This window comes from Apus apus, chromosome Z, assembly GCF_020740795.1.
Source record: "Apus apus isolate bApuApu2 chromosome Z, bApuApu2.pri.cur, whole genome shotgun sequence".
Classification (NCBI taxonomy): Eukaryota; Metazoa; Chordata; class Aves; order Apodiformes; family Apodidae; genus Apus; species Apus apus.
In genome coordinates, this window is record NC_067312.1 from 12501579 (window position 1) to 12526081 (window position 24503).

A 24503-nucleotide genomic window follows, 5' to 3' on the forward strand; every position below is an offset into this window, starting at 1 on the left:
TCAAGGTCCCTCTGGATGGCATCCCCTCCCTCCAGGGTGTCAACCACACCACACATCTTGGTATTGTCAGCAAACTCGCTGAGGACACACTCAATTCTACTTTTCATATCTCCAGCAAAGATGTTGAACAGCACTGGTCCTAGTACTGACCCCTGAGGAGCACCACTCATCACTTGCCTCCACTGGGACATTGATATATATATATACAATCAAGTAAAGTAAATATATTTTGACCCTTACTGCTGGCTTTCTCCCATTCAGTAGCAAAACAGATACATAGGGAAAACATATTAATAATGTATCTCCTTAGTCTCCAAATGGTAAGGTCCTTGGTAAATACAGAAATGAACAAACCAGTATAGTTTTATTACTATTAATTTTTATTGGGTAAATGTATGTGTTACAAATTAAGCTAACATTCCTAACACAACAACAAAATTTTTTTTTCAAGACTTTTTCTACTGTGAACATTATGTGATGATGCCATATATCTCATACAAATTGTGCACTCATTCCAAAACAATAACATTATCTGATTACCTGGGTAGATGGGTTTTAGTTTGAACGCATGCCAGAATTTTACTAAAATGCTTATTAAAATAACATGGTCTCAGGTTTTGAAAACCTATGTGGTGCAAACCTGACTCAAGTTCCTAAAGAAACTATAAAACTCCTCAGTTGACAGGTCATTAAAGCTAATATTTTCAGTGGTTGATGCATAACATTTAAAAATCACAAATCATCATCATCAAGTATCAACATGCATTTTTCATAGCAAGATGTGGTTTACATACACCAGGAGTATGTACAAGGACATACAAAGTCATAGGGCAGATTTTGATTTATTTGCTCTACTGTCATGCTACTAGTATCTCTATCCAATATAGAAGAATTTAAAATAAAAGTTTTCCTAACCCCACCTTCTTGTTATACATTAATGACAGGTAATGTCTGGTTAAAATGTAATGTCTGATAAAATAGAATTTGTATTTCATTAGCTTCTGTGTTGAGAGCCAGAATGTGCAGAAGATACTTTCAAACTTCAGTATTGTCTTACTGTATTTGATGTTGATTCTGATCAAAAGAAAACAGCGAGACAGAATTTCATGTACCCAGATCCTGAAAAGCTGGTGGCAAGTGCTGAAGAATGGCCTAGTTTACTGTGACCAGAACTTCTGTGCCAACCAGCATTTGTTGTCACCAGTTAAATATTGAACTGAGTTAGCTGATGTGGTGCCAGGCTGCAATGTCTTTTCCTGAAACACTGGTTCTTGGAAGGCTGGTAGGAAGACTGTATCAACAACTTCACTGTTAAGTAAATATGCAATATGAAAGGTATATCCTTCTAAAAGAGCTCCAAATTCTGCAAAGTGTGTGTTTTTCTGTTTGGGCTGTTGGCATATCCCAGTTTCTCCAGCACATATGCCTCTGCTCTGACACCTTGTGTTCAGTTATATCAGGTTTTGACAATTTGAAGGCTAGGAAGAAACATTGCATTTCCCCTGTTTTATCCCCTCCACACTCCAGGCTAAACTAACTTTGCTTCAAGCGGCTACTAAAGGCAAGGATTACTATAACTTCTTTTAAGAGAGAGAGAAAGAGCAGAAATATGTACTAAAAATCTATGAAAAAGAATACCAGATATATCTTCAGAGGTTTGAGATGGGAATGCAATAAACCTGTATCCTTGACATCTTTATTTTCACTTTTTTTTTTTTCTTCTATTTGTAAAGTTCATTCTAGTCCAGTAAAAAATTCTTCCTTTAAATCTGGTCTCAGCTGAGCCTACTTATAATTCATTCAGGCCTGTTTCCTTGATGCAAACTTAAATGAACATGTAATAATAATGGAATAAATGAACAGAAAAACATTAATCAAGTGAACAGAAAAACATGAAGCAATTGTTCAACTCCTGACATATATGTAATCAAAGTATCTTTACAGACAAATTTGACTTTACTGGGCAAGCTGCTCTCTGAATTACTTAAAAGCTTTTTCCTTTGTTTTTCACCTACTCTGGAGAAGACAGCACTAGCAACATTTAGTGATTCATTAGACACAACCCAAATGACAATATGTCTTATATGAATCTGTGTCTCAACTACCCAATGTATTTACCTCATCTTTGATAAACAAATAGCAACACATTGCATCAAAACAAGCCTTCTTGATCTTTTAATGTCATAATGCTAATCCACAGTCCAGAGAAAAATAGCAGTTCCAAAAAAGAAGTTTCCTCAGATAAACATCTATTGGGTTGTTTCTTTTTTTATTTGGTTTCGAAAAGAAGAAAGCCAGCAAAGGTAGAGAAACGTTGATGGTCCCCATGGAGGGCTCCATTTCCCATTCTGAGCCAGACTTCATCTCCCTTGGCAAGTTTTAGCACTGCACTGTTTCCTGAAGTGTCTGCTTTCCCTTTGGATTCATAGCTAAGGATGAATATTTCAACAAGTCAGCTTTTTGTTTCTCAACAATCGTCAAGCAGATAACTTAAAAAAAAAAAAAAAATCCAAGAAAGAACATTGCTATGCTGAGCAACACTTCCTTGAAGGGCCAACATTTTTTCCAGCTTTATGAGAAAATGTTGGCATCCTTCTGCATTTGATGACATAGTAAAATTTTGCACCTTACCACACTGCATCATTGCATTCCTTTCTGAAATTTTGGAAGTTTAACTTCATGTACATTTTCACAGGGCTTAGGAACGAAATTGTTGTTTAAATGAAGCTCTGTTCATTCGTTGTAACACTCCAGATTTCCTGTGATGCTCTTTTTCACTTGGAATCTTCCCAGCTAATTCTAAATGCCTCCAGGTCAGGAGCAGCTCACTCCATCCTGAGGCTTTTTGATGAAATGTAGATATGTTTGATGTGGGCTAACCTCCTGGTTCTCTGTGACTGTTGGTTCCCTTTCTTCCACCTGCTGCCTCTTCTGACATCAGTGCTTCAGGGGGAAACAACTGACCACTTTTTCTTTTGTGGGAAACATCTATTGCGAATAACGCACCCTTTGGTGATGCTTCAGGTATGGGCTTGGAAGAAATCTTCACAGCTTAAATGAACCTGCTACCGCCCAAGTGCCTAAAATCCAGTGCAAAGAATCTAAGCTTTTGTGGCATTTTATTAAGGCTCAGTAGAAAAGCTGGGTTTTGGCATCAGAACCCTGGTTTTTATTAAGGAAATAATAGTATTTTTCCAAACATATTTTTTTCAGATATCCATCTGGCTACAAGCTTTGATATGGTCTGGTAATCTAGAGTTAAATCCTATTCTTTTTGATTCTCCAGCTAACATAAAGAGTTCAGGAACCTTTTATTCCAAGTGTACGAGTGATAAAAAAGCCAATAAATGGAAGACCTTACTACTGCAGTTTAAATGCTCTCCATCCTTAAAGTAAATGGCTCTTCCCTAAGCTGTAACAAGACTATTACTAGTCTGACAGGCACAATGAGAATGAAGATATTTTCTAGCAGAATGACAGCATGCTTCCACTGTGCCACTACCCTGACTTGCACTGCTAATTCCTTTCCCCTGAGCTTTGAGGTCCTTGTGATTGAGGCTGAATTTTAGGTCCACAATCTGTGGCAGGTACAATCCAAATTTGCAAGCAGAGGAGGGTAAAATACAATAGTTTTTCTTTGTTGGTTACTTTGCCCTACAGAGTGTCTTTAAAAAAATGAACAGTTTCACATTTCTTGAAATGTGAAGAAGCTGCTGCATCTGTGCAAACCTGTCTTTTGCAGTGAAATGGCCTGGCCCTTCACTTACCTATATAAGCTGAAAACCGTATTACCATTATGCATCAGGTACACGTAGACTTCCTCCACATCTTCATGTTTCATCATGTTGAAGGTGAAGAAATACACCCCTGAAAAGATTACCAAATACAAAGCGCTTCATAGAGGGAGGTAGCCATGCTACAAACTTGCACGTCTTGCTTGGAAAATGTACACAGTGTGCCAAGTCTGATTCGTTTTTATTCTGCATGTGGCTGAGGTTCAGCTACGTCATGTTGTGGAGAAATGACTGTATTTGAACATGGCAGGACCACTGAGCCCTGCTCACTGTGATGGAAGTTTCCCAGAGGCTAAGTTTAGTGACCCCTCTCTCCCTTTTTTTCCTTACATTCCTTCTCCTGCCCTCTCACAGAAGGGCAGCCTCCAGGCCAGCCAGGGCTAGACCTCAGAGGCTGTCAGTCAGACAGCCAGCTTGTCCCCCCAGTCAGGCAGGGCATGAGTGGCTTTGGCAGCACCCACTGCTGCTCACCTGGCCCTACCACATCCTGAACAATGCAGACACAGCCACCACTTCCCCTTCTTGCACTGCACACTCTTGCCATCAACCTTGTTCTTTTTAGCTCCTTCTCTGCCTGAAAGGTGCAGTGTTGTCAGTGCAACCATATTATGTGTCATGAGCTCTACAAGAATCCACCAAGCAGGAAGACAAGCTCCTGGTTCCTGGACAGTAAGTCTGTAGAATTGATCCTGCAATGGGAGCTTGGAGTTTACATCAGTCATTAATTATATCATTGTGGGTCAAAGTTTATTGACATCCACATATACATTAACTGTCAGTAAGGTGGGCTCCAGCAAACTTGGAGGGCCTGACTTTTATTTAATTTAATATAATTTCCCACAGCAGTGAGTGTATCAATGGCAGGGTGAGCAAGATCAAGTGAAGACAGTTGGTTTCAGGCTTTGCTTACATATGCCATGGAAGCCACCCATATGCAGGGCTGCATCAAAAGAAGCATGTCCAGCACATCAAGAGGTGTGATTCTTTCCCTCTACTCTGCTCTCATGAGACCCCACCTGGAGTACTGTGCCCAGTTCTGCAGCCCCCAACACAAAACATAGAGCTCTTGGAGTGAGTCCAGAGAAGGGTCACAAAGATGATCGAGGGCCAGGGCACCTCTTCCCTGAAGACAGGCTGAGAGTATTTGGCCTGTTTGGTCTGGAGAAGAGAAGGCTCCAGGGAGACCTTAGATCACCTTCCAGTACCTGAAGGGGCTACAGGGAAGTTGGGGAGGGGCTTTTGACTGGGGCATGCAGTGACAGAATGAGGGGGAGTGACTTTAGACTGGGAGAGTGTAGATTTAGGTTAAGCATTAGGAAGAAATTCCTCACTATGAGGGTGGTGAGACACTAGAACAGGTTGCCCAGAGAAGTTGTGGGAGCCCCCTCCCTGGAAGTGTTCAAGGCCAGGCTGGATGGGGCTCTGAGCAACCTGATCTAGTGGGAGGTGTCCCTGCTGTGCAATGGGGTTGGAGCTAGATGATCTTTAAGGTCCCTTCCAACTCAAACCATTTTATGATTCTGTGATTCTGTGACCTGTTTTTTGTTATGGGCCTGTGTCCCCCACCTGCTATTGTTCTTCCTGCACCACAGCTGTGTGAGAGGGGGGATTCATGCAGCTGAAAAATAATTTGGGAAAACTGTAGTGGCTCATTACCAGCCACACACCTGTTGCAGGCCAGCTCCCAGCTGAACTGGCATGTGGAAGGTGGGAATGAAGAGAGTGACTGGAGCCAGGAGTGGAGGAGGTAACTGTGAGGCTGCTGCTGTTGCAACATCCAGGCCATGGTTATGTCATCACAGCGGCTGAAGGGCTAAAGGTCTCAAAGCAGGTAGTCCTGCTCCCTCCCCAGCTCTGGCCATTCCTACTGCCTTTATGCCAGCACTAGTCTCACTGGCTGGCAAGCCCTCTCTTGGCTTGCTAAGGTTTCCAGTTCAATTTTCCTAAAAGTAGGTAGCAAGAGTTACACAGAGTGAGTCTCATCAGTGGTGTGTCTAAAGGCAGTCAACTGGTTTCTCAATATTATTGTCCATGCTTCTCCCTATAGCCTCTAGAATTGCACTGTGTATTTTTTGCAAACACTCACCGTTCACTGGAGCACCAAATCTCCCAGTCATGACATCAAAAAAATTCCCAACGTTGGTTTCAACACTACTGAAGATGATCCCACTGTTCTGGTTGCTGAAGTGAGTAGCCATGGAAGCCATGAATGCAACCTGCAAAAACGCAGTTCTTACTCAGGCAGTCATTCACCGAAAGCACATGTGTAGGGGAACCAGCTGCAGGATTTTTTCCTGTATTTGCATTCTGTTTATTTTCCTGACAGAAATGTTCTTCTAGGGTCTGCTCCAAAGCCATTAAACTCCAGTAACAAAACTCCCATTGAATGAAACTGGAAGAGGAGTCGGTTTCTTACATTCAATTGGACTATTCATGACTGTGAAAGTGAGTGTATGGGCAAATGTTTGCAGGTCAGGACCTTTGTTTGGGATTTTATTTACTTTTAAGTCTCTCTAGGATGATTCAACATTAAACTGGCTTTGAAATGGATGGTGTTTCTGACAAAAGTGATTTAATTGGTTTTTATATATTCCCAAATGCATTTAGACTGGATATTGCTTTTTAATGAATATGTGAAATAAATAATGCTCACTAAAAGCCATGCACATCAGTGTTCTTGCTACCTACCTTCAGAGATACATAGCAAGCAGTGCAAAACCTCCCCCATTGGATAATTCAAATTACCTTCAGCAGGATACCAGGGAATGACCCTGACAACTTGTGTGTGCAGTGAATGAGATGATGTCCTGTGTGTGGCTGTGATCCTCACATCTGACTGACAGTAAATGGAATACAGGCAGAATTGCTGCACCTGGATCCATGAAGGTCACGCAGTGACTTGGCATTTCATCTCTGTCTTCTTAGATGAGAAGTGTTCAATTACACTTGCTATAGCCCCTCACAAAAATTACATCTTTTGTGAGATTTCAGCTGTACTGGTATTAGAAAAATAACAAAACACTCCAAACTTTTTCTGATTTCAGATCCAACTGAGAAAAAAACCAAAACAGACATAATCAAATGTAAGCCTGGATCCAACAATGGCAATCATCAGCCATCTGTTCACAAATTTGTGGGGCTCCAGATGTGAGCTGAAAACTTGGGCTGCTTTTTCTTATCCCTCTGTGGCTGCATTTGCTATGATGGCAATTTTTTAACTTCTTGCTTCTCAGCCAGGATCACATCAAAGTTCATCATGTGTTAAAGGAAAGCAGCTGCAATGGCAGCCTGATGGAATTTGTTGCTTTTTGTCTAGATTCCATTTCACACTCTCTTTTCTTGGCTGATGAAAAGAGTTGAAAAAATGTTCTTTCTCCCTAGGTCACATCTTGAAGTAGGATATCAACATGGACACACTAAGTCTTTAAAAATAATCCTGTACTTAACAGCAGTATTGTACTCAGAGGTGTCTTCTCCTTTATCTACTCTGCACTATAAAATTCTTCAGCATGGTATTAGCAAGAAATTATGTTTCTATACTGTGTAAAGAATTTTTAAACACATCTATTAGAACAGTGGTGGAATTTTACTTGAAAATAGGTATTGCAATATAAGCTTCTGTTGTTCAGCCTCTTTAATGTTTTTTATTAAATTACTAACATTATCCTTATGTAACAGAAAATACTTATAGCTCATTTTATAATTGCAGAAGTATTTATGTTGAACACAACTACAACAAATACGTTTTTAAGATATTCAGCTATGATGTTAATTTCAGTTAAATCTTCAAGAATACTAAAATAATTCTGCTGTATTACAGAAGTAAAATAATTTTTGAAAAAAATTTAATTGTGAATTTTGTTCTGTGCAATTATCCCATCCTCATGCAGCCTAGGGTGGAGAATTCAAATATATGCAATGCTAAGAAATCCAAACCCGTTTTCCCACAATGAAAGTGTTGGTTGTACTGCTGATTTTTCTGTTAGTTTGCATGCCTTTTGTGAAGATATAAAACACATATAAATGACTGTTATTAGGAAATAGTATCCTTCAGTTAAAACGTGAAGATCTGTAGGTAAATTGGAACTTCAGTTGTCCCCATAGTCAGAGTGTTTGGAAGTGGAATTTCTTTTTGTCCATGTTTTGTGTGTGCTATATCCCATTTTTTTCCTGCTGTAGTGAACTTGGTTTGGGGGATATGAATCAGTCCAGGAGTAAAACACTTCCATTAAAGTGTATATGTGTGAGGGAGGATGTAAACCTCCATATACCTTCTGGAGATCTATATACACTATGGTGTCTGAAGTCCTGTTTGCCCAATAGCAGCAATGACAGCCAGATTAAGCTGAGTTGCTCTTCCAGATTCTCAGTAGTTGTAATGGGACCTCAGGTCCCTCCCTCACATGAATGCTACCTGGAGCTGTATCTGACTGCAGTCACTTGCTCATGCATCTAGTGCCAGCTGAAGTGCTTTAGGATTCCCCCACACAGGGCTGGCTGGTGGGACCTACAGAAGCTCGCTCCACAATGGCATCTGGAGACCAGGAGGGGTACATCTCAAAGGCTTCTCATGCATCCAGGTCTTGTCTTTAGCACCTGAGCTGTGCTACAGTCACAGACTCAAGTTTTCCTGCTATTGCTCATATATTGCTACACTGCAGTATATAGTGCGGACAACTCTTTTAAATCCCTTTTGCAACAGCAACCAGGAGACTTAGTTACACAAGCTGCATTTACTTTCTATTGCCTTAAGAACAGGGCAACACCACATCTCCACTGCACTACAGGGGTGTATGTGTGTACACATACATGCTCTCTGCCACCTGCCAGATTTCTGGGATGTGAAGAAGCTCTAATGCAAAAGCTATGGGACTAGGTCAACATAGTCTTGAGCCCAAATGAATATATCCCATGCCTCATTCTTATCAGATCAGGGTTTTACTTCTGTTTTAATGCTTTTGTGGCTTTTGGGTAGTTCATTTATAGGCAGAACCTACATGTTTATCCATATATTTAAGGTATCTAGGCATACAAAGCCACAGATAGCTACTGAGGGATATTTTTCAAAACCAGGGGACTTCTGTCTGTGCTCAGGGTTTTTTATCCCATCCTTTGAGGAGCTGGATACATATGCTTCTGAGAATCTCTCGAAGCCTGACTGACCTGAGAAGCATGGGCCTGAGTGACCCCTTTACTCTTGTCATATGCCATAGGAAGCATAGTTATGTGTGTGACACAGCTTGATAAAAAATTATAGTCTCCACTGTTTTCCTGTAATGACCCAGGTACTGGGTTCCCTGAAAGGGAACCATCTGAGTTTCTTCCTGCTGATTTCTCCATTAGATTCTTACTCTAAAGAAAGGCTAAGCCCTAATGTTTTCATTTTTCAGGAAGATCTGGAAAAGTATATCTGTCAGTCATGACAAGAGCTATATATGTCTCTCACTGTATTAAATTACAGGGGGATTTACTGGTGAAGTACCTTACAGTAGTTAGGCTCTGTTTTTCAGAGAAGAAAGCCATAACCTGAGAACTGCTGCAGCCAACACAAGCCAAAGATCTTGTACCTGTAGCTCTGGGGGAATCCCAGGGTAACCCTTCTCGCCTTTGGGTCCATGATGGCCACGCTCTCCCCTTGGTCCCATATCTCCTTTGTCTCCTTTCTCACCCTTGGCTCCTTCCTGGCCAGTTGCTCCATTATTCCCATTGTTTCCATGATTTCCTTAAAGGAAGAAGAACTTGCTGTTTAACATAAATAATTTAATAAAATTTAATACAATATATTTTAGCAGATAACTGTGACAGGGTCCTTTTCCACCAGTTTGCAACAGGTGGGCTTTTCAGCACCATAAAACCCATATTGAGCTGCAATGGATAAGAAACAGCTGTGTGGTTAAGCTGAAGGTGAAGGTTTTGATGAGCAAGTTTCCAGAAGGAGGTAGATTGATACTTAGGAGTTAACCTTCATGATATCTTGGTGTTGTGCAAACTGGTGGTGTCTCAAGTCATTGCATTGCTGGGGAGAGGGGAAAGTGTCTCAGTGAAAATGAGGCTTAAGTAAAGCAAAAGCCACAGCATATTGACACATACTATGTAGCCTGCACAAGCACTCTTGCTTTTCCTGTTGTGTAAAAACTTGTTTGTTTGTGGCTTAAGTTAATTAGGATAGGATCAGATAATTTTGAATAACATTTTGCTATGTTTAAAACATGTCTACACAAATGGAAAATGACTGTACCCTGAAGCTAGATAAAGGACCCATCTGTGCCAAAAATGGGAGAGTGTGCACTCTCAGGGTGCTCGTTGGCTTGAGGGGCTTGATTGATCACAAGTTCCTAGATTTAAAGAAAGGCAAAATTTTTATACTGAAGATTTTGTGAGATGGCTTCTTGTAAAAAGGGTCACTATAAAAAAAAGCATTCCTGCATATTACTTCCTGATGTTTACTGAGGAAATTACTGAGCAAACATCTATGTGACTGACAAAATTTTAAAGTTGGCTGAAATCACAGGGCAATCATTATGCCTTCCCTGAAGCATAACCTTTCAATTCAGGGGATTAATGAGCATCAGCATTATTCTAATTCCACCTGAATTAAAATTTTACTCTTTGCCACTCAGCTTGTTCTCTGATTAGTCACTCTCTTTACCAATTTACAAGAACAGTGGTAGTGTTTTAGTTCAAATCTAATGATTAAATGATTCTTCAGAGATTTTGTATTGAGGAAAAAAATTACTTCAAACTAAGAAGCTAAATGGTGGAAAAATCTAAGCAGATTTTTATTTGGATAGAGGAATCAACAGTTATTAAAATAACAAGAGTGATCCTCCATTTAAAGCCAGAATGACTTCTCTACCCATTCAGAAGAGAAGTCTCCAAGCAGCATTTGATTCCACCAAGGGAACACCAGCTGATGTTGTTTCCCTTATGGGCACAATTATATGAAATGTAGCAGATGAAGAAGACAGCGAAATCCCAGGGCAAAGAACATTGCTGTTGGCCATATGTTTGTAACATCCTGTGGCGATAAGGAATGAGACTGAAATGCATCCTCATGTGAGGAAAGGGCAAAACTGGAAGTGGGCTGTGTGTCCGCTGCAGTCTTGGAAATGTGGGTCTAACGCCGAAGTGTCCTCTGTTTCTCAACAGCCAGCAATTTATTAATATGTAATGTAATATTTCTGCACACGAGGCCTCACTATTAGGTCTGGTTTACTTCTGGAATGGTCAATAGTATTTTTATAAAGGTTTGAACCTGAACAGCTTACACCAGGCTAATGCCAAATATGCCTATGGCGTTATTTTGCCTAATATCCCAAATCTGTCAAAGTAACATTTTCTTTCAATATTTTGTCAACAGAAGCTAGTTATTGAAACACTTCTTTCACTCAGAATTAACTTCATAACAGTCAGATTTCACTGTTACTGTAGACAGTTTCTACCAAAATTCTACCACTGCATGAATTTTTTTCTGTACCAGGATCTGTCATGTCTGCTGTTGTCAGTACATTTGTGAGACAGAAGGATTATGCAATTGCATTTTTATTGGGATAGCAGGAGACATAAGCTTATGAAGATGAGACAAGTCTGTCAGTGACTGACATGTTCATTTACATTGCTTTAGGAACAGCAGTTTTCAAATCCCTGAAGGTAACTGCTGTAACAAACCTACACCATCTTTCTCCCTTCTCTAGGCTCTGCTATTTCCATACCAATTACCTCATCAAAGTATGCCCTTTTCTTGTGTGTCCTGTTCTTCTGTGTGCATTTTTAATGGGGGGGAAGGATACTTTTTTAATGGAAAGGAAGGAAGGAAGGAAGGAAGGAAGGAAGGAAGGAAGGAAGGAAGGAAGGAAGGAAGGAAGGAAGGAAGGGAATAAATTCTATGAGAGAACAGAAGCATGTGTGTCTCTGTAAAATACTGGCTAATGGTATGCTAGATGAAAAAAAAGGTTCCTGAATACAGTACACAGCATCATGGCTGGATATTCAAAGGTAATCACAATAATCAACTCCAAGGAACAAGTTCTTACAATTTTAACAGAAGTTTTATGCTGCTTTAAAAAGAAAGTCCAATTTGCCCTGGAGATGTAATAAGATTACTTTCAGTATGATTTTGTTAAAGCTGAATTTCAATAACAAAGGGGTTTTCACTGGAAAAAACTTTAGAGTCTAACTGAAAAACTCTGTCTTCCCAGAAATTATAGAAAAACTTGCTTCTTTACCTGTCCCCAAGTACTGATGTTTGGACCATTCTCTGGTATTTCATAGAACAGCCCATGTTAGACTGATTGAAAAGTCAATTAGACTTCATCATTACCTGGCATCCCAGGGGGGCCGGGAGGTCCGGGGGGCCCCTGGTAGAGTCGAACTCCAAAGTCAGCACGGCAGCAAGAACTACAGTCTGGATTCTGCGGTCCAGTTTGAGGGGGCTAAATGCAAAAAACCAAACTTGAAGTAGCTCATTCATGGACGGCATCATTCATATGCATAATGATTACAGGGTCTTAATTATATACTCTCTGTTTATATGTTTACTAAGTTTTCAAAACAATTCTCCTCTGGGCTGAAATTCCCCATACTTGGGTTGTCTCTGGAGATGTTATTTTTAGAAAGGTAAAGGGAACAGCTCTTTAAGTGTTCTAAGAACTATATTAATATTACAAAAAAACCCAACCAACCAAACAAACAAAAACCAAACCAACCAACCAAACAAAACCAAAACCAAACCAAACAACAACAACAACAACAAAACCCAAACCAAACAAAACCAAAAACAATTTATCCTGTTAAATTCTGATGGTTTTGAAAATAAAATAATACCAAGTAAAAGTTACATAGTTCAGTTCAGTTCCTATGGTTCAGTTAGGTTCCTATCCTGCTTTTCAGAGATCACACATTTCATCTGATCTTTCTTGACAAAAAAAACTATGTACAATGAGTGGTAGGACACAAGGGACTTCATTTGACCTTCAGTAATGAACTATCTCTCCACTAAATGTAAAGGAAACTGTGTTGGACTGCCCAAAGGAGCTGCTCAAAATGTCTGTGCCACACATTCCTGTTTCTGGCCCCAAACTTGCATACTTATGGGCTACTAAAGTTGAGAACCTCAAAAACTGCCATGACAAAAATTTGAACTCACCACAGCACCTGGTGTTAGGAACATTTGATTATTTGTAGTTGTGAGCGTGCAACTATGAAAACCTGTTTATATTCTGAAACTAATATAGTAGCATAAGTAAACTATTATACACAGCTCAGATACTGTAATAATAGTTTGATGATAGTTTGTTTCAGTGGTTTTCTTTCCCAAACTACTGTATTTGTACTAATGAGGTTTCATTCAACCTTGGCTGGGTTTCATAGCTAGGCACTTTCAAAGATTTAGCAGCTACAAATTTTCTGATGCATCAGCTGATATAGAAGTAAAAGGTGCTATTTTATTTCTCTACCTCCTTCTTACTTCTCCTCCTTTGTTTCTTTTTCACTGCAATTCTTTGATTTCACCCTGAGAGGCAAATCTGCAGTTCTTGAATTCTAGAGGGAGATTGTTACACCAGTCCAACTGCTACTTTTCTCTAATCATTCTACTGTTTCTCTTCCTTCCTTTTCTTTCCACTCCTCTTTGTCAACCTTAAATTACTTGCCTAGTGCAGACTTATTGGTGTGATGGCAGCAAACAAGCCTCTGATGGGATGGGAGCTGCCAAATTAACATATAGATGTGCTGTGTTCCTGCCCTCAAGGTCATCAGCTGGGTTGCTCTGAAACATTAGAGCCTTCTGCCTGTCTTGAATAATACCAAGCACATCCACAGGATTTATTAGGTTCAAGAGTCTTGGGAGTTTATGTTTTTGGATACAGAAAATGCCTTTCACGCCACCAAAACACTGCAGCTCCTCCAATGGGACAGACACCTGCCCTCTCCAGCTGGAACCATTGATAGTGAAGCTGCCATGAGGATAAAGGCTGACCTGACAGCTCAACAAATTCAGAAAGTTATGGGAATGTTATGACTTGCAAATGGGCAGAAGGGCTTAATATTCATGGGGGTTTGGTCAATACTATGCTTTTTAACTTAGTTTTTAACGAGATGTGTATTTTATGAGAAAAATTAGTTCGGCCTGTTGGACTGTCCCTGGATAACGTTTGTATCTTTCTTGCTGTTTTATTCTCCCAGTTGTTAGGAAGATCATAACTGACAATCACTGGACACACTGTTCAAAGCTTTCCCAATATGAGAGAAGTAGCCCTGTTTTCAGCTCATTTTCAGTCCTTGAAGGGGAGCCAAGCACACCAGGACTGCAATTGCACAAGCATTTTGCAACACCTGAAATGCTAATGTTGATTGTTGCACTGAGATTAAAATCTCCAGCTCTTTTCTGGTAGTGCTTGATATTCATATCAAATGAGAAGGCAGATTATATACACATCTGCCACGAGCAAATGAGTTGTATCAGTGTAGAAATTTACTCAATACACTGAAATCCTGAACAACATTATTAGCTAACCAGCTATGTTATCATAAAATAGATGTTACTGTTGGTCATAACCAAATGCTATTTGGCATTTAACTCTCAAAAAGCTAAGCAGATTATTACATGCGAAAGGAGCAAGTTCTGCTAGCCTGGTTGCATGGGAAAAATCCCACTCACTTCAAAGTAACTGCTTATGCAAGTTATAAAGCAGTATTGACTTATTGTTTTTACTGATCCTTTGACTAGGAGGAAAAAAATGTTCACTCTCAGCTGCCAAGAACAATGAATATTCAGGATACTCTTTTAATCTGTAAAAGCAGAGAACTCCATGAAGAGTATATTAAAAGGAAAAACCTGTTCCTAAAGCAAAATTACACTCAAATGGGACTAAGATTAATTACAACCTACTTGCCAAAGGTGTCCTATGCAGCCATTTGCACATAAATCTTATTGCACAATGAATCTTTGGCTTTGCTCTTGGAACATGAATATAATCTAGGAACTTGTGAAATGCATCAGCCACATCGATATCGTAATAGAGATAGAAACTGGAATGTTTCTGAGGCTATTTGCTGAATTTCCTATGATTTAGTATGTAGGAGGCAGTTCTAGGCAACACATGGTCTATAAAATTCCCTTAACTTAAATCAGAATTGGAGACCCAGCTCTTTATCACTTCCTGATTAATTTTGTAGGTTTCTGTTATATTGTCTAAGGCAATGCAGAAGATTAGTACTGTAAATCCACCATTTTTGGCTCCTGTTCTGAATGCAAAATAATGTGTCTATGGGTACTAAGGCCACCCATGCCCCTTCTCTAGAATTAAAGAAACTAAAATTGCCAAAATTCCAGTGCACCAGCAGGTTGAGGGGTACCTGAAGATTTTCAAAGAGCAACCTGAAAAGGAAAATTGTGTCTGGATGGCTCTCCCAGGCAGTAAGAAACCTCATGCTTGAGAAATGCTCATTATATTTCATGTAAGTTACCAGCAGCATGGAAACTGGCCTTGTACCCAGTGCAGCAAGGATCAGTGCTGTTGTCCCTATTCCACAGCAGGGAATGGAATCATTGAAATGCTTTAGCAAGAGGGTGGAATCCTCCATCCAGAGCTAAAATAACCAATGGATTAGGGACTTAAGGGTGAAATAGCCTTTGGATAGCTCAAGGGGAAGAGAAAGGTTTGACATGAACTAAAATGTGTCAGTGCCACCTTTGTTCCTCCTCTACCTGGATATCCCTGGAGTCAGGAGATGGAAAATACCTATTACATCAGCTGCTCTGTGATGAATTATCCCTGTCATGCATCTGCTAGTGCTCCATTTCATTTCATTCCAGCAAGCCAAAAATTGCATCATTTCCCTGCAAAGACAGCTGCTTAGAGAGGATCTGGCAGGTAAATGACTGCCATCAGCTGGACTCAGACTCTCTGGGTTCAGTTTTAATGTCACAAGCCTCCTGCCCCAGCAGGGAACACCAAACATGTTACATTAAACTCTGATGAGAGACACCAGCACCCCTAACAGTGACACTTTCTGTGAGGGAGGGTTTGTCTCCTAAAAAAACCTTGTAATTTTGAGTTAAATCCTGCATTAGCTGAAATTATGTTGAGTTAAAGGGAAATCTTCTTTAAGTACCAATAACAAAGGATCAATAGCATGCAGCTGCACAATTCTCTCTGCAGTTGGGAGGTTCACACACTACCTGGCTTGTCATAAACCTGATGGTTTACAGTCTTTATAGGCTGCAAGTGCACTTTAAGATACCTACAGTTAAATATTGATTCTGCTGACTGTATTGGAGGAGCATGTGACTTCTGCCCAAGAAATATGAAATGCAAAGCATATAATATTTAAATACAGGGAACATGGTGGTGTATTAAACCTATTCCCATACTTGGATGTGTTCCAGTCTTTCAACCCCTTTCTGCTTATCATGAATTAGGTTACTATTCAACACTTGTCTACATGTCTATGATTTTTGGAAATCAAAATATCACCATTTGATCTGAAAAAGTTTTTTAAAATGAATGTTAAAATTACACAGGACTGAAACATTTGTATCAGCAATAGTAGCAATAAACTCATGTACTTGTTTCTTAAAAAACATCAATTAACAAAACTTCATTTGAGTGGAATTATGTTTTGCCTAATTCTAAAAAATGCTTCACCTTCTGCCCTTCAGAATTTTCCTTTTAAATTTGGATTGCAATATTTTATGTATGATCAAGTTATGCCATTTTCACTTTGTTGTTAGCTAATGACTCATATCTAAAAAGCCATGCACAGGGCATGAAAAGATTCTCGGTTTAAAATGCAGATACAACAGATTATTTTGTTTCATTTTGAATCTTTTTTCCTCTGAAACTATCCTTGATTTATATTATTAAATGTATTAATTACATTATTACCAGGTTTTTTTCAAGTGATTCCTTAGAATAAAACTTTTGAACACTCAGAATTTCATTATGTCTGTCTCAAGCTGAAAAGAATATACTTGATGTAAATAATTTTCAGTTAAAGTTATTGCCTGCTACTTGAATCTTTCCAAATGCCTCTATAAATTCTGTAATTTTCCTCCACATGCAAATGAGTTACCAGAAACTAAAACTTTAATATAGTAAATAAAATAAATACCTTGAAATCATTGAAAGACCATATATCAGAATTTATGATTGCACAGGATCAGTTTCAGCAAAGCAAAAGTCGGCTGTCTATTTTGAAACCAGTGTTCCCAACCACTGCTGATTGTACCAGCTCATTAAAAGACCCTATAAAGCAACCCAGCAGGATACAGACCAATACACAGCTTTAATAGAGATCATTTCATAAATATATCACTAATAATCTTAGGGGAAAAAAAAAATCTTATTAGCTTTAAAAAGATATCTTTAGAAGATTAATTCAGAGTACCTGGACTCTATCTGAGGTAGTCAGTTCTACATCATCTACCTCTGGTCTCAGGACTTTTTGGTCTGCAGAAGTGCTATTATCAACAGTCCACTCTATAAGTTGACTCCGCTGTTTCAATATTTCCCTGCTTCTGGAACCTTTATGGCCAGTCTGGTGGTGACTTTGCAATACTTTGGCCACTGGTTTATAAGATCTTCTGCTCACCTCCATGTATTCATCTTGACACAGGCAAAATGGAAGAAAAAATAAAGCCAGTAGATGCCAACTGATGAAATCCTTCTCTGCCATGTTATTCAAAATAATTTTCAGCAGTTCAGCAAATGCCTTGCAGAAGGAGAACTTCTTTGCTACACCAGGAGATATGTGGTCGTTTCAGCTTTTCCACTAGTAAGCCTGGCACTGAGACCAGTACCAGGTTTTATACGGTTGCGTGCAATAAATAAAACTAAAAATGCCAAAGTGACAGGATCCTTCATCCAAAATCATTCATGCTCCTTTAAACAAACCAAGCATTATTCACCACTTCACCACCACAAGGAAAATTGATTTGTATGCTGGAAATGACCACAGCATTTAACGGACTCCCGTGGTTCCTATTTGGGGGCATTTAAAAATGTAGCACCTTTTCTTTGGCATGTTTTTGTTTAAGTGTGAAAAAATGTGATAGAAATGGAGAACATGTGGCTAATGGTTTATGCTCCTTGATTAGACATGGAAAAGCTGTGAATTCACACTCTGAAATGTCTTTTGGACACAGTCACCCTCCTTATTTGCCAGGAAATTCACACACACACAACTGCGTCAGCTCAGTCCGAAAAATCATTCCAAGAGCAATTAGGAAACAAAAGCACAAGAGGAGCTTTTGCATATGATCCTGACCCAATGGCTGTTTCTGACTATGCTTTTCATTCACTAAAAGAAAAATATTGAATTTCTGTTAGTTGGCCAAGAGTGGAAGGAGACTGGGTAAGTAGCTCTGAAAAACTGGATTGAATTCAGATTCACAAAGCCCCATTTCTCAGCACCAGTTCAACGTACTCAGCCAGGCAATATTTTTTTTTCCCTTGAGTTCCCAGTGTTTTGCTAAATGGAACTGCCAAACCAAGTTTTATATCTTCACTGCCAAGTAAATATAAATTTACTGGGGGCTTATTTCACACTAAAAGAATCAAATTATATATGTATAATAATATCCGTATTATATTTTTGAACCCCCCACTCTAGTGCCCTCTAGAAAGCCACAGCTGCAGAATCCAGTTCTGCAAGTGCATCCATATCCACACACACAACCCTCCCAAGAGTAAGTCACTCCTTCATCTTTGAGAAGAACTTCACCCTTTTATGGCTATAACAACATTACTGAAGGCAACGGCCCCAGGAATGATCCCTGGCCCTGCCATGTAGTGGACTGGCTCACACTCCAGTTGTTCAAGGCTGACCATCCTGCTTAGCATTTGGCTGGGGCTCCTCTGTGACCTCTGAGGTGCTCTGTGGCCCTAAATTATCCTTTCCGCCCCCCCCCCCCCCGCCAATTTTCTTTTGTTCCTGGTACAGGGTGCTACAGTGGTCTTCTTTGAGCATAAGGCTAAGGTTGCATGAGCACCTGGGGCCTACTGGGGTGGTGATGGAGATTTCATCCATCCAGAAAGTATTATCTAAAGCTAATGACCCACAAATATCACCTGGGCTTAACTTTGAAGGGGAAATTAGGCAATGAACTCTAAAAGAGATGCTAGGAATCCAGGACATGGCCAAACAGAAGGCCAAGACCCATCAGTGAAATGAGGTGCTAAGATATTCAGTAGAGTAAAAAGCCCCCAGCATACCAGCATGCTACAGGAGCAAGGCATAACACCACAGGCACTGCTAAAGAGAGGAAATAAGTTACATCTGCTAAAATGCTGCAGCTTCATTGACTGCAGCTGCAAGGGGCAGCCATTATGCGTCTTCAGCACCTGGTGTATTACTGAGATGGGGGTGAGGTATGGAGCATCTGAAGAAACAAAGCTTGGTCTTAACCCTTGTGAAATCCAAGGAAACCCTCAGTGGATAGACATGACCCACCCACCACCTGCAGCACCCCAGTTGAGTCAGGAGAGGCCCAAAGAACAGGGGTGGCTCCTGGTTATCTCAGCTCACAGGCTTGCCAGACAGAGCTGTGTCTCCTTGCTTCATGCTTCTGTTGTATTTATCTCCCTTATTTTGAAGCTTTAATGGCAGGCATCTTAATTCAATTTCAGTGAAATCTGAAGTTCTCAAACCAGATGCTCAGGATCATTGAATAACACTTCATAGATTAGCTCTTGAGAGTTGCTTCAGTGTATAAATATTAATTAACTACTAGCTTTGCAGAAGAGGCTTGTTAGCTTACACTTTATGACTACTGAAACTCCTGATTTTTTTAAAAATATAAATATCCAAGTTGTTTCACTGGGAAGGGTGAGACGGAAAGGAATTTACTGGAGTGTGAAGCAAGAATTCCTAAAACACAGTTCCAGACTTTGGAAGCTGCTGCCACCAAAATGGGGTTTCTTTTTCAAGGAGAGAGGATTTTCTTGGTAGGACGGGAATTTGAAAACACTGGACTCTGTAAAATTGGGAATGACTCAGAAAAAAAACCAAACCACACATTAATTTATCTTGGCACTTAATAATTTGATTCAGCAAATGCTGGGACAGCACTGATATTTTCAGCTGCTGTTAGAGCTTTCATGGCTTTCCAAACTCAGTTCCAGGAGCTTCCTGTGGCACATGTTTCCAACGTGAGTAATGAACATTCATAGCACCCATGTCCCAAAGGCAGGAGGAATTAAACCAAAGAGATTTGAGCTTCAAAGCCCCCATCTATCATTTCATGCAAGAGCTGAAACAAGCCTTTTTCTTGGCAGCTGTTGGAAAGAAGAAAAATTCTCTTCCTCATAATAGAGTCCACCTGGTTCCTACCTATCACTGCCCTGGTGGTTTGATGCTACACACACTTTTTTTTTTGTCCAAATTAATAAGAGAGTTTAGACTTGGCTCTTTTACTTACACGCTTCTGAATAGAAATCTATCTGCAGAAATGTTTGCTGGCCACCATTCTCCTCTGTGGCTTCAATGAGGAACACCTGGCCTGCAAAATCATTGTCTGCAGGCAGAAGTTTTGGACTCAGAAGTAAAAAGCAATGGAGGAACAGATTCTGATTCTCCATTCTTGATCTCCAAGTGGTCAAATACACTTATCCAAATGTGTGAAGTGAATCTAAAATAACAGGACATCAGAATAGCAGTCCTTTGAAATAACTTTGTACTGGAATGAAACAAGAAAATGCTCTGTGCTGGGAAAGACAGCTCCTACAAATCTGGAGATGAGAAAATGACTGACCTAAAGAGTTTGGTTTTGCTTTTAGTTGTAGGACCAGTGTGCACTGCCTGTGTGCTGACAGAGAGAATAAAACCTTACCCCTCCATGTCTCTTTGCTCTGTGTTTCCACACCCAGCATCCGCCTCACAGCCTTTGCTAGCTGAACTCAAGCCCGGCCATAATTACCTTTCCCCTGCTGGTCTCTGGCAGTAGGATTTGCCTCTATCTGGTAATTAGCAGTTTAAGATGAAGTAAAGCATATGGATCTGCTTATGTCAGATAATGATGCCAAATCAGCTAAGTTTCAATAACTGCTGGGTGAAACCTGCTTCCCACGTTCTCTGCAAGCAAAAACTCTGCTCCGTGAGAAAGAGGAATCTTATTATGATCTTATTCATATTGACATTGGGAAAGTGGGTTATTAGGGAGGTTATTACGTAAAACTGCAGGCCAGCATTTCAAGTGGCAATAGAACAAAATTATTAAAATTCAATTAAAAAAAAAAACTACAAAAAACCCTGCTGTGGCCCAGGCAGGATTGTATCTGTATTTAAACATTCACAGTTCCTTCACTTAGAAATAATCATGTTTGCAGTGATAACTCCTCCATATCAGACCCAAAGGTAATCTGTACCTGCTACTTCCCAAGTGATCTTCACTGAGTCATACCCAATGTGATTGCATGGAGAAAATGGCTTTGAAGGTTTTCCCACCAGCATGCTGACCACTGCAAACCCACAGGAACAAGTGAGGTATTTTCATTGAAAGCTTCTGTGATCTGCTCCTCCTTTCTGCAGGAGTTTTGGTCAATAATGGGGATCCAGGCAAAATTCACAACCCTCCTCCCCAAGGGAGCCTCCATAGAGATAGGCTACCAAGGAGAAGGAGATTCATGGGGCTTTCCAAGTGTTGTGCACCAAAAAGAGTTTACATTCACAGCCAGTGCAACATCTCTTCTATGGCTGAATATTTTCTTCTCCTGCAACCCACTGCCACTGAGCTCTGTGGACAGCAGTGGGGCAGTTGGTCCTTTGCTTCATGACACCCAGCCTGTGTGTAGTTTGCAGTCACACCAGATCCCACAGGTGTGTAGCAGAGAGGTGTGTTTTGTAGGTATTTCCCTCACTGGTTATGGGAAGATATTGTCAGGTGTCAGAGTAAGACAATGGGGCAAATCCAGCTCCATTACATGGCTTCTGTCCTCACCCAAAGAACAGGAAGGGTCTGGATCCCTCCTACCTTTGACTTTTCCTTTGATCAGGACATCTTCTTGCCTTGCTTGAAACTGATGTTTTCTTTCCAATATAATATGAGGTGCTGCCTCTCTGCCACCCTTCACTACCCTTTAGGTCTGCCTAGGAAGGTATCCTGTGGTGATGTGGTCTAGCAGCCACTGCTGCCTCACCCCTCCACTCTTCACAGCCTAAAAACCATAATTCCCACCCTCCATATGCCTAAACTAAGGGACACCCAAAACAAAAGGATCAGCAGTTGGTAGAAATTTGGGCCTGAGATCCCAGCTACCAGTGGAGTCTGGATGATCCTCCAAAACACATCACATCTCCCTCCAGCTTGTCTGGATCCCTTGCTCCAAAAGAGACACAGACCCCTTCACTCCATCAATGCCATTTTCAAGGATCCGTGACAAACTGCCTGGATCAGACTCGACAGTCCCAGATGGGACCACCAGGTGGTTTATCCAAGTCTCTTTCAAACTTGGAGAAATAGATTTCACAGTGGTAATAGGACTCTGGTGGTGGAACAAATAATGCAGTGTGATAAGCTTTTTCCAGTCTGCAATGCATCAATTATCTGTCTCTAATTGAAGAGCCAGAGCATAGTGACTTCCAAGAAAGTAGGGTGGGGAGAGAACAGACACAGTGCCAAAAAAATAGCCGTGGTCAACACTTATGTCAGGGATGGATATCCTGGCTTGGATTAAACAAGATCCAACCTGAATATTTGGCTTCATCTTAATTCACTTTTTTTTTTTTTTTTTTTTTTTTTCCCCCTCAGGTTTCAAAATATTTAAATTTATTACTTGAAATATGCTCTTCTCTGCAATTCCTCTGTTCTGGCCAGGACCAAAAGTATAACGGCTAAAATACCACAGAAACAACTCCTCGTTAGTTTAACCACCCAACAAGCAATAAAGAAAATTTTATGAGAAATCCTGTTCTAACTGCATCTACAGCTCAAACTCTGCATGTGCAGGAGGTGTGGACAGTTCAGATAAGGTGTGCTGGTTTTGGGTGGGAAGCTGAGGCACAGTTGCAGGCTCACAGATGCCCAAAACTGTTCCTCTGCCCTGCACAAGGAAAGGGAGGAAGACAAAAAGCCCTCAGTGTGTTCCTGTATCAAGGAGAGATCAAGAATAAACTGTGAAACATCTGTCCAAGGACTATAAGCAGAATTCCAGAGTTTACGTGACCTGGTGTCACACAAATCACTTTTAACGGCCCAGATTCAGCAGAGTTTCTCAGATTCCTAAGATGTATCAAAGATGTAATGTCTTTGGGAAAGTGTGCCATCAAGTGAATAACAGGGCTTATATAAATGGTCAGACTGTCCCAGGAGTTCTCCCTACTTGGGCATGGGATGAAAATGAACTGTGGCTGATCCATAATCTATTAACCCAGTAAGAGCTGGTTACTGGGATAGCTCTTGACTGTTAAGATTATTAAAGTCTTTGGTTTATGCATGTATTGAAATACTATCAACCAAGAGTGGGGGCTGTTGGGAAAACGGCATCTCTATAATTTTGGTTGAGAACCTTCTGGTGATCTCTGCGAGATCATTAGGAGAAAGGTCCAAGCACTTGCTAGTGAATGCACTGTGTCTGGGCTCCAGCCAAAACAAGAAAACCTGGATCACCACACTTGGGATCCAGAAACAGATAAAACAAATCACACTGTGGTAAGAGGAGAGGTATCCATCACCCCTGATTTTGCTAAGTTTCCTGCATTTCCTATCAACAGTACATACCCTGAATGGACCAGTTGCAAGGAACTACGAAGTCAGCCTTAGAAAGAGGAAAAAAGATGGGGCTTATCAGAACAACGTAGGACAACCTAGCATATCAAGACAGCAGCTGCTGTGTGCTGCAGGCCTGCCTTTTTCCTTCATGTCTTCCCCTTGTAAAAGGTTTCTGGTAAATATCCTTTCCACAGGCATCTGTTTGCCCCAGAAGAGGCAGAAAATTGATAGACTGGACAGAATTGAGAGGGACAACTGGCACAACCATTTTCATTCATTGCCTGCCTGTTAGAGATGGAAATATTTTTTAAAAATATATGCTGTAATAATAACTGGGAAAGAGCCACATGGACTGGAGATGAGTAACCTCTCATACAGAGCTGGCGGCCCTTGCTGGATAAAATCTAAGCCAACTAGTGTTATTTATAACAGAAAATAATGAGCTTCCTGCAAGGAAAAGCTGTGTTTGTCTTCCTAATTTGGTGTCTAAATATTCACTTTCACTGGGAGAGAAAAACAAATAAAGATACTTTTGAAAGGATATTATACCACCCTGGTGGGTTTTTTATGGAATTTGCAAAAGATTTTTGCACTTTATACACTTGAGGAATTCCTTATTCATTCATAGGAAAGGATGGATGTTCCTACAATGCTCCACAGGCTTACAGATCATTCCTAGACCTGTTACCAACCACATCCAGGCCTTTGGTCTTGAGATTGTCAGCAATTATTCCCTCTGGTTGAAGGGATGGCTCTTGCCAGATTTCCAGGAGTTTGTCCAGTTTCTGGCTGCCACAGTTGTTACCAAGGGTTCATCCCATTATGACAGCCCTTGGGCTGATTCAGAGTACATGAAGTGGAAATAAAAGCAAGCTGGACCTCAGCATTCTAGCTGAACACCTCAGTTCTCTAGCAATGCCATAGGCACACCTACTGCTCCTGCTGTTTCAAGTGTCCACGTTACCTGAGGTTTTTACTGCGTCAAGGATGCAAGAGCACTC

At 40.5% G+C, this 24503-nt stretch overlaps 1 protein-coding gene across 2 annotated transcripts; it reads right to left on the bottom strand.

Annotated features, from left to right (window-relative positions):
• Window positions 1–388: 388 nt before the first annotated feature.
• Window positions 389–17581, bottom strand: C1QTNF3 (C1q and TNF related 3). 2 transcript variants are annotated; one of them, XM_051643428.1, is made up of 6 exons: window positions 17388–17581; window positions 12115–12226; window positions 9362–9516; window positions 5881–6010; window positions 3768–3867; window positions 389–2429 (listed from the first exon to the last, which is right to left on the bottom strand). In XM_051643428.1, the coding sequence occupies exons 1-6, from the start codon at window positions 17469–17471 to the stop codon at window positions 2270–2272; spliced, it is 741 nt and encodes a 246-aa protein (XP_051499388.1). In that variant the 5' UTR covers window positions 17472–17581; the 3' UTR covers window positions 389–2269. The 2 variants fall into 2 exon arrangements, with proteins under 2 accessions (XP_051499388.1, XP_051499387.1); XM_051643427.1 differs by having other exon boundaries at window positions 17184–17581.
• Between the last annotated feature and the right edge of the window lie 6922 nt (window positions 17582–24503).

What these genes read in the sequence shown, in the direction of transcription:
- C1QTNF3 (XM_051643427.1), bottom strand. Translation starts at nt 17,471, where the DNA reads ATGGCAGAGAAGGATTTCATCAGTTGGCATCTACTGGCTTTATTTTTT. An exon ending in CGGCCCCCCTGGGATGCCAG is followed by an intron (nt 9,517 to 12,114) that starts GTAATGATGAAG and finishes TCTTCCTTTAAG; the next exon opens with GAAATCATGGAAACAATGGG. An exon ending in ACGGTTTTCAGCTTATATAG is followed by an intron (nt 2,430 to 3,767) that starts GTAAGTGAAGGG and finishes ATTCATCCTTAG; the next exon opens with CTATGAATCCAAAGGGAAAG.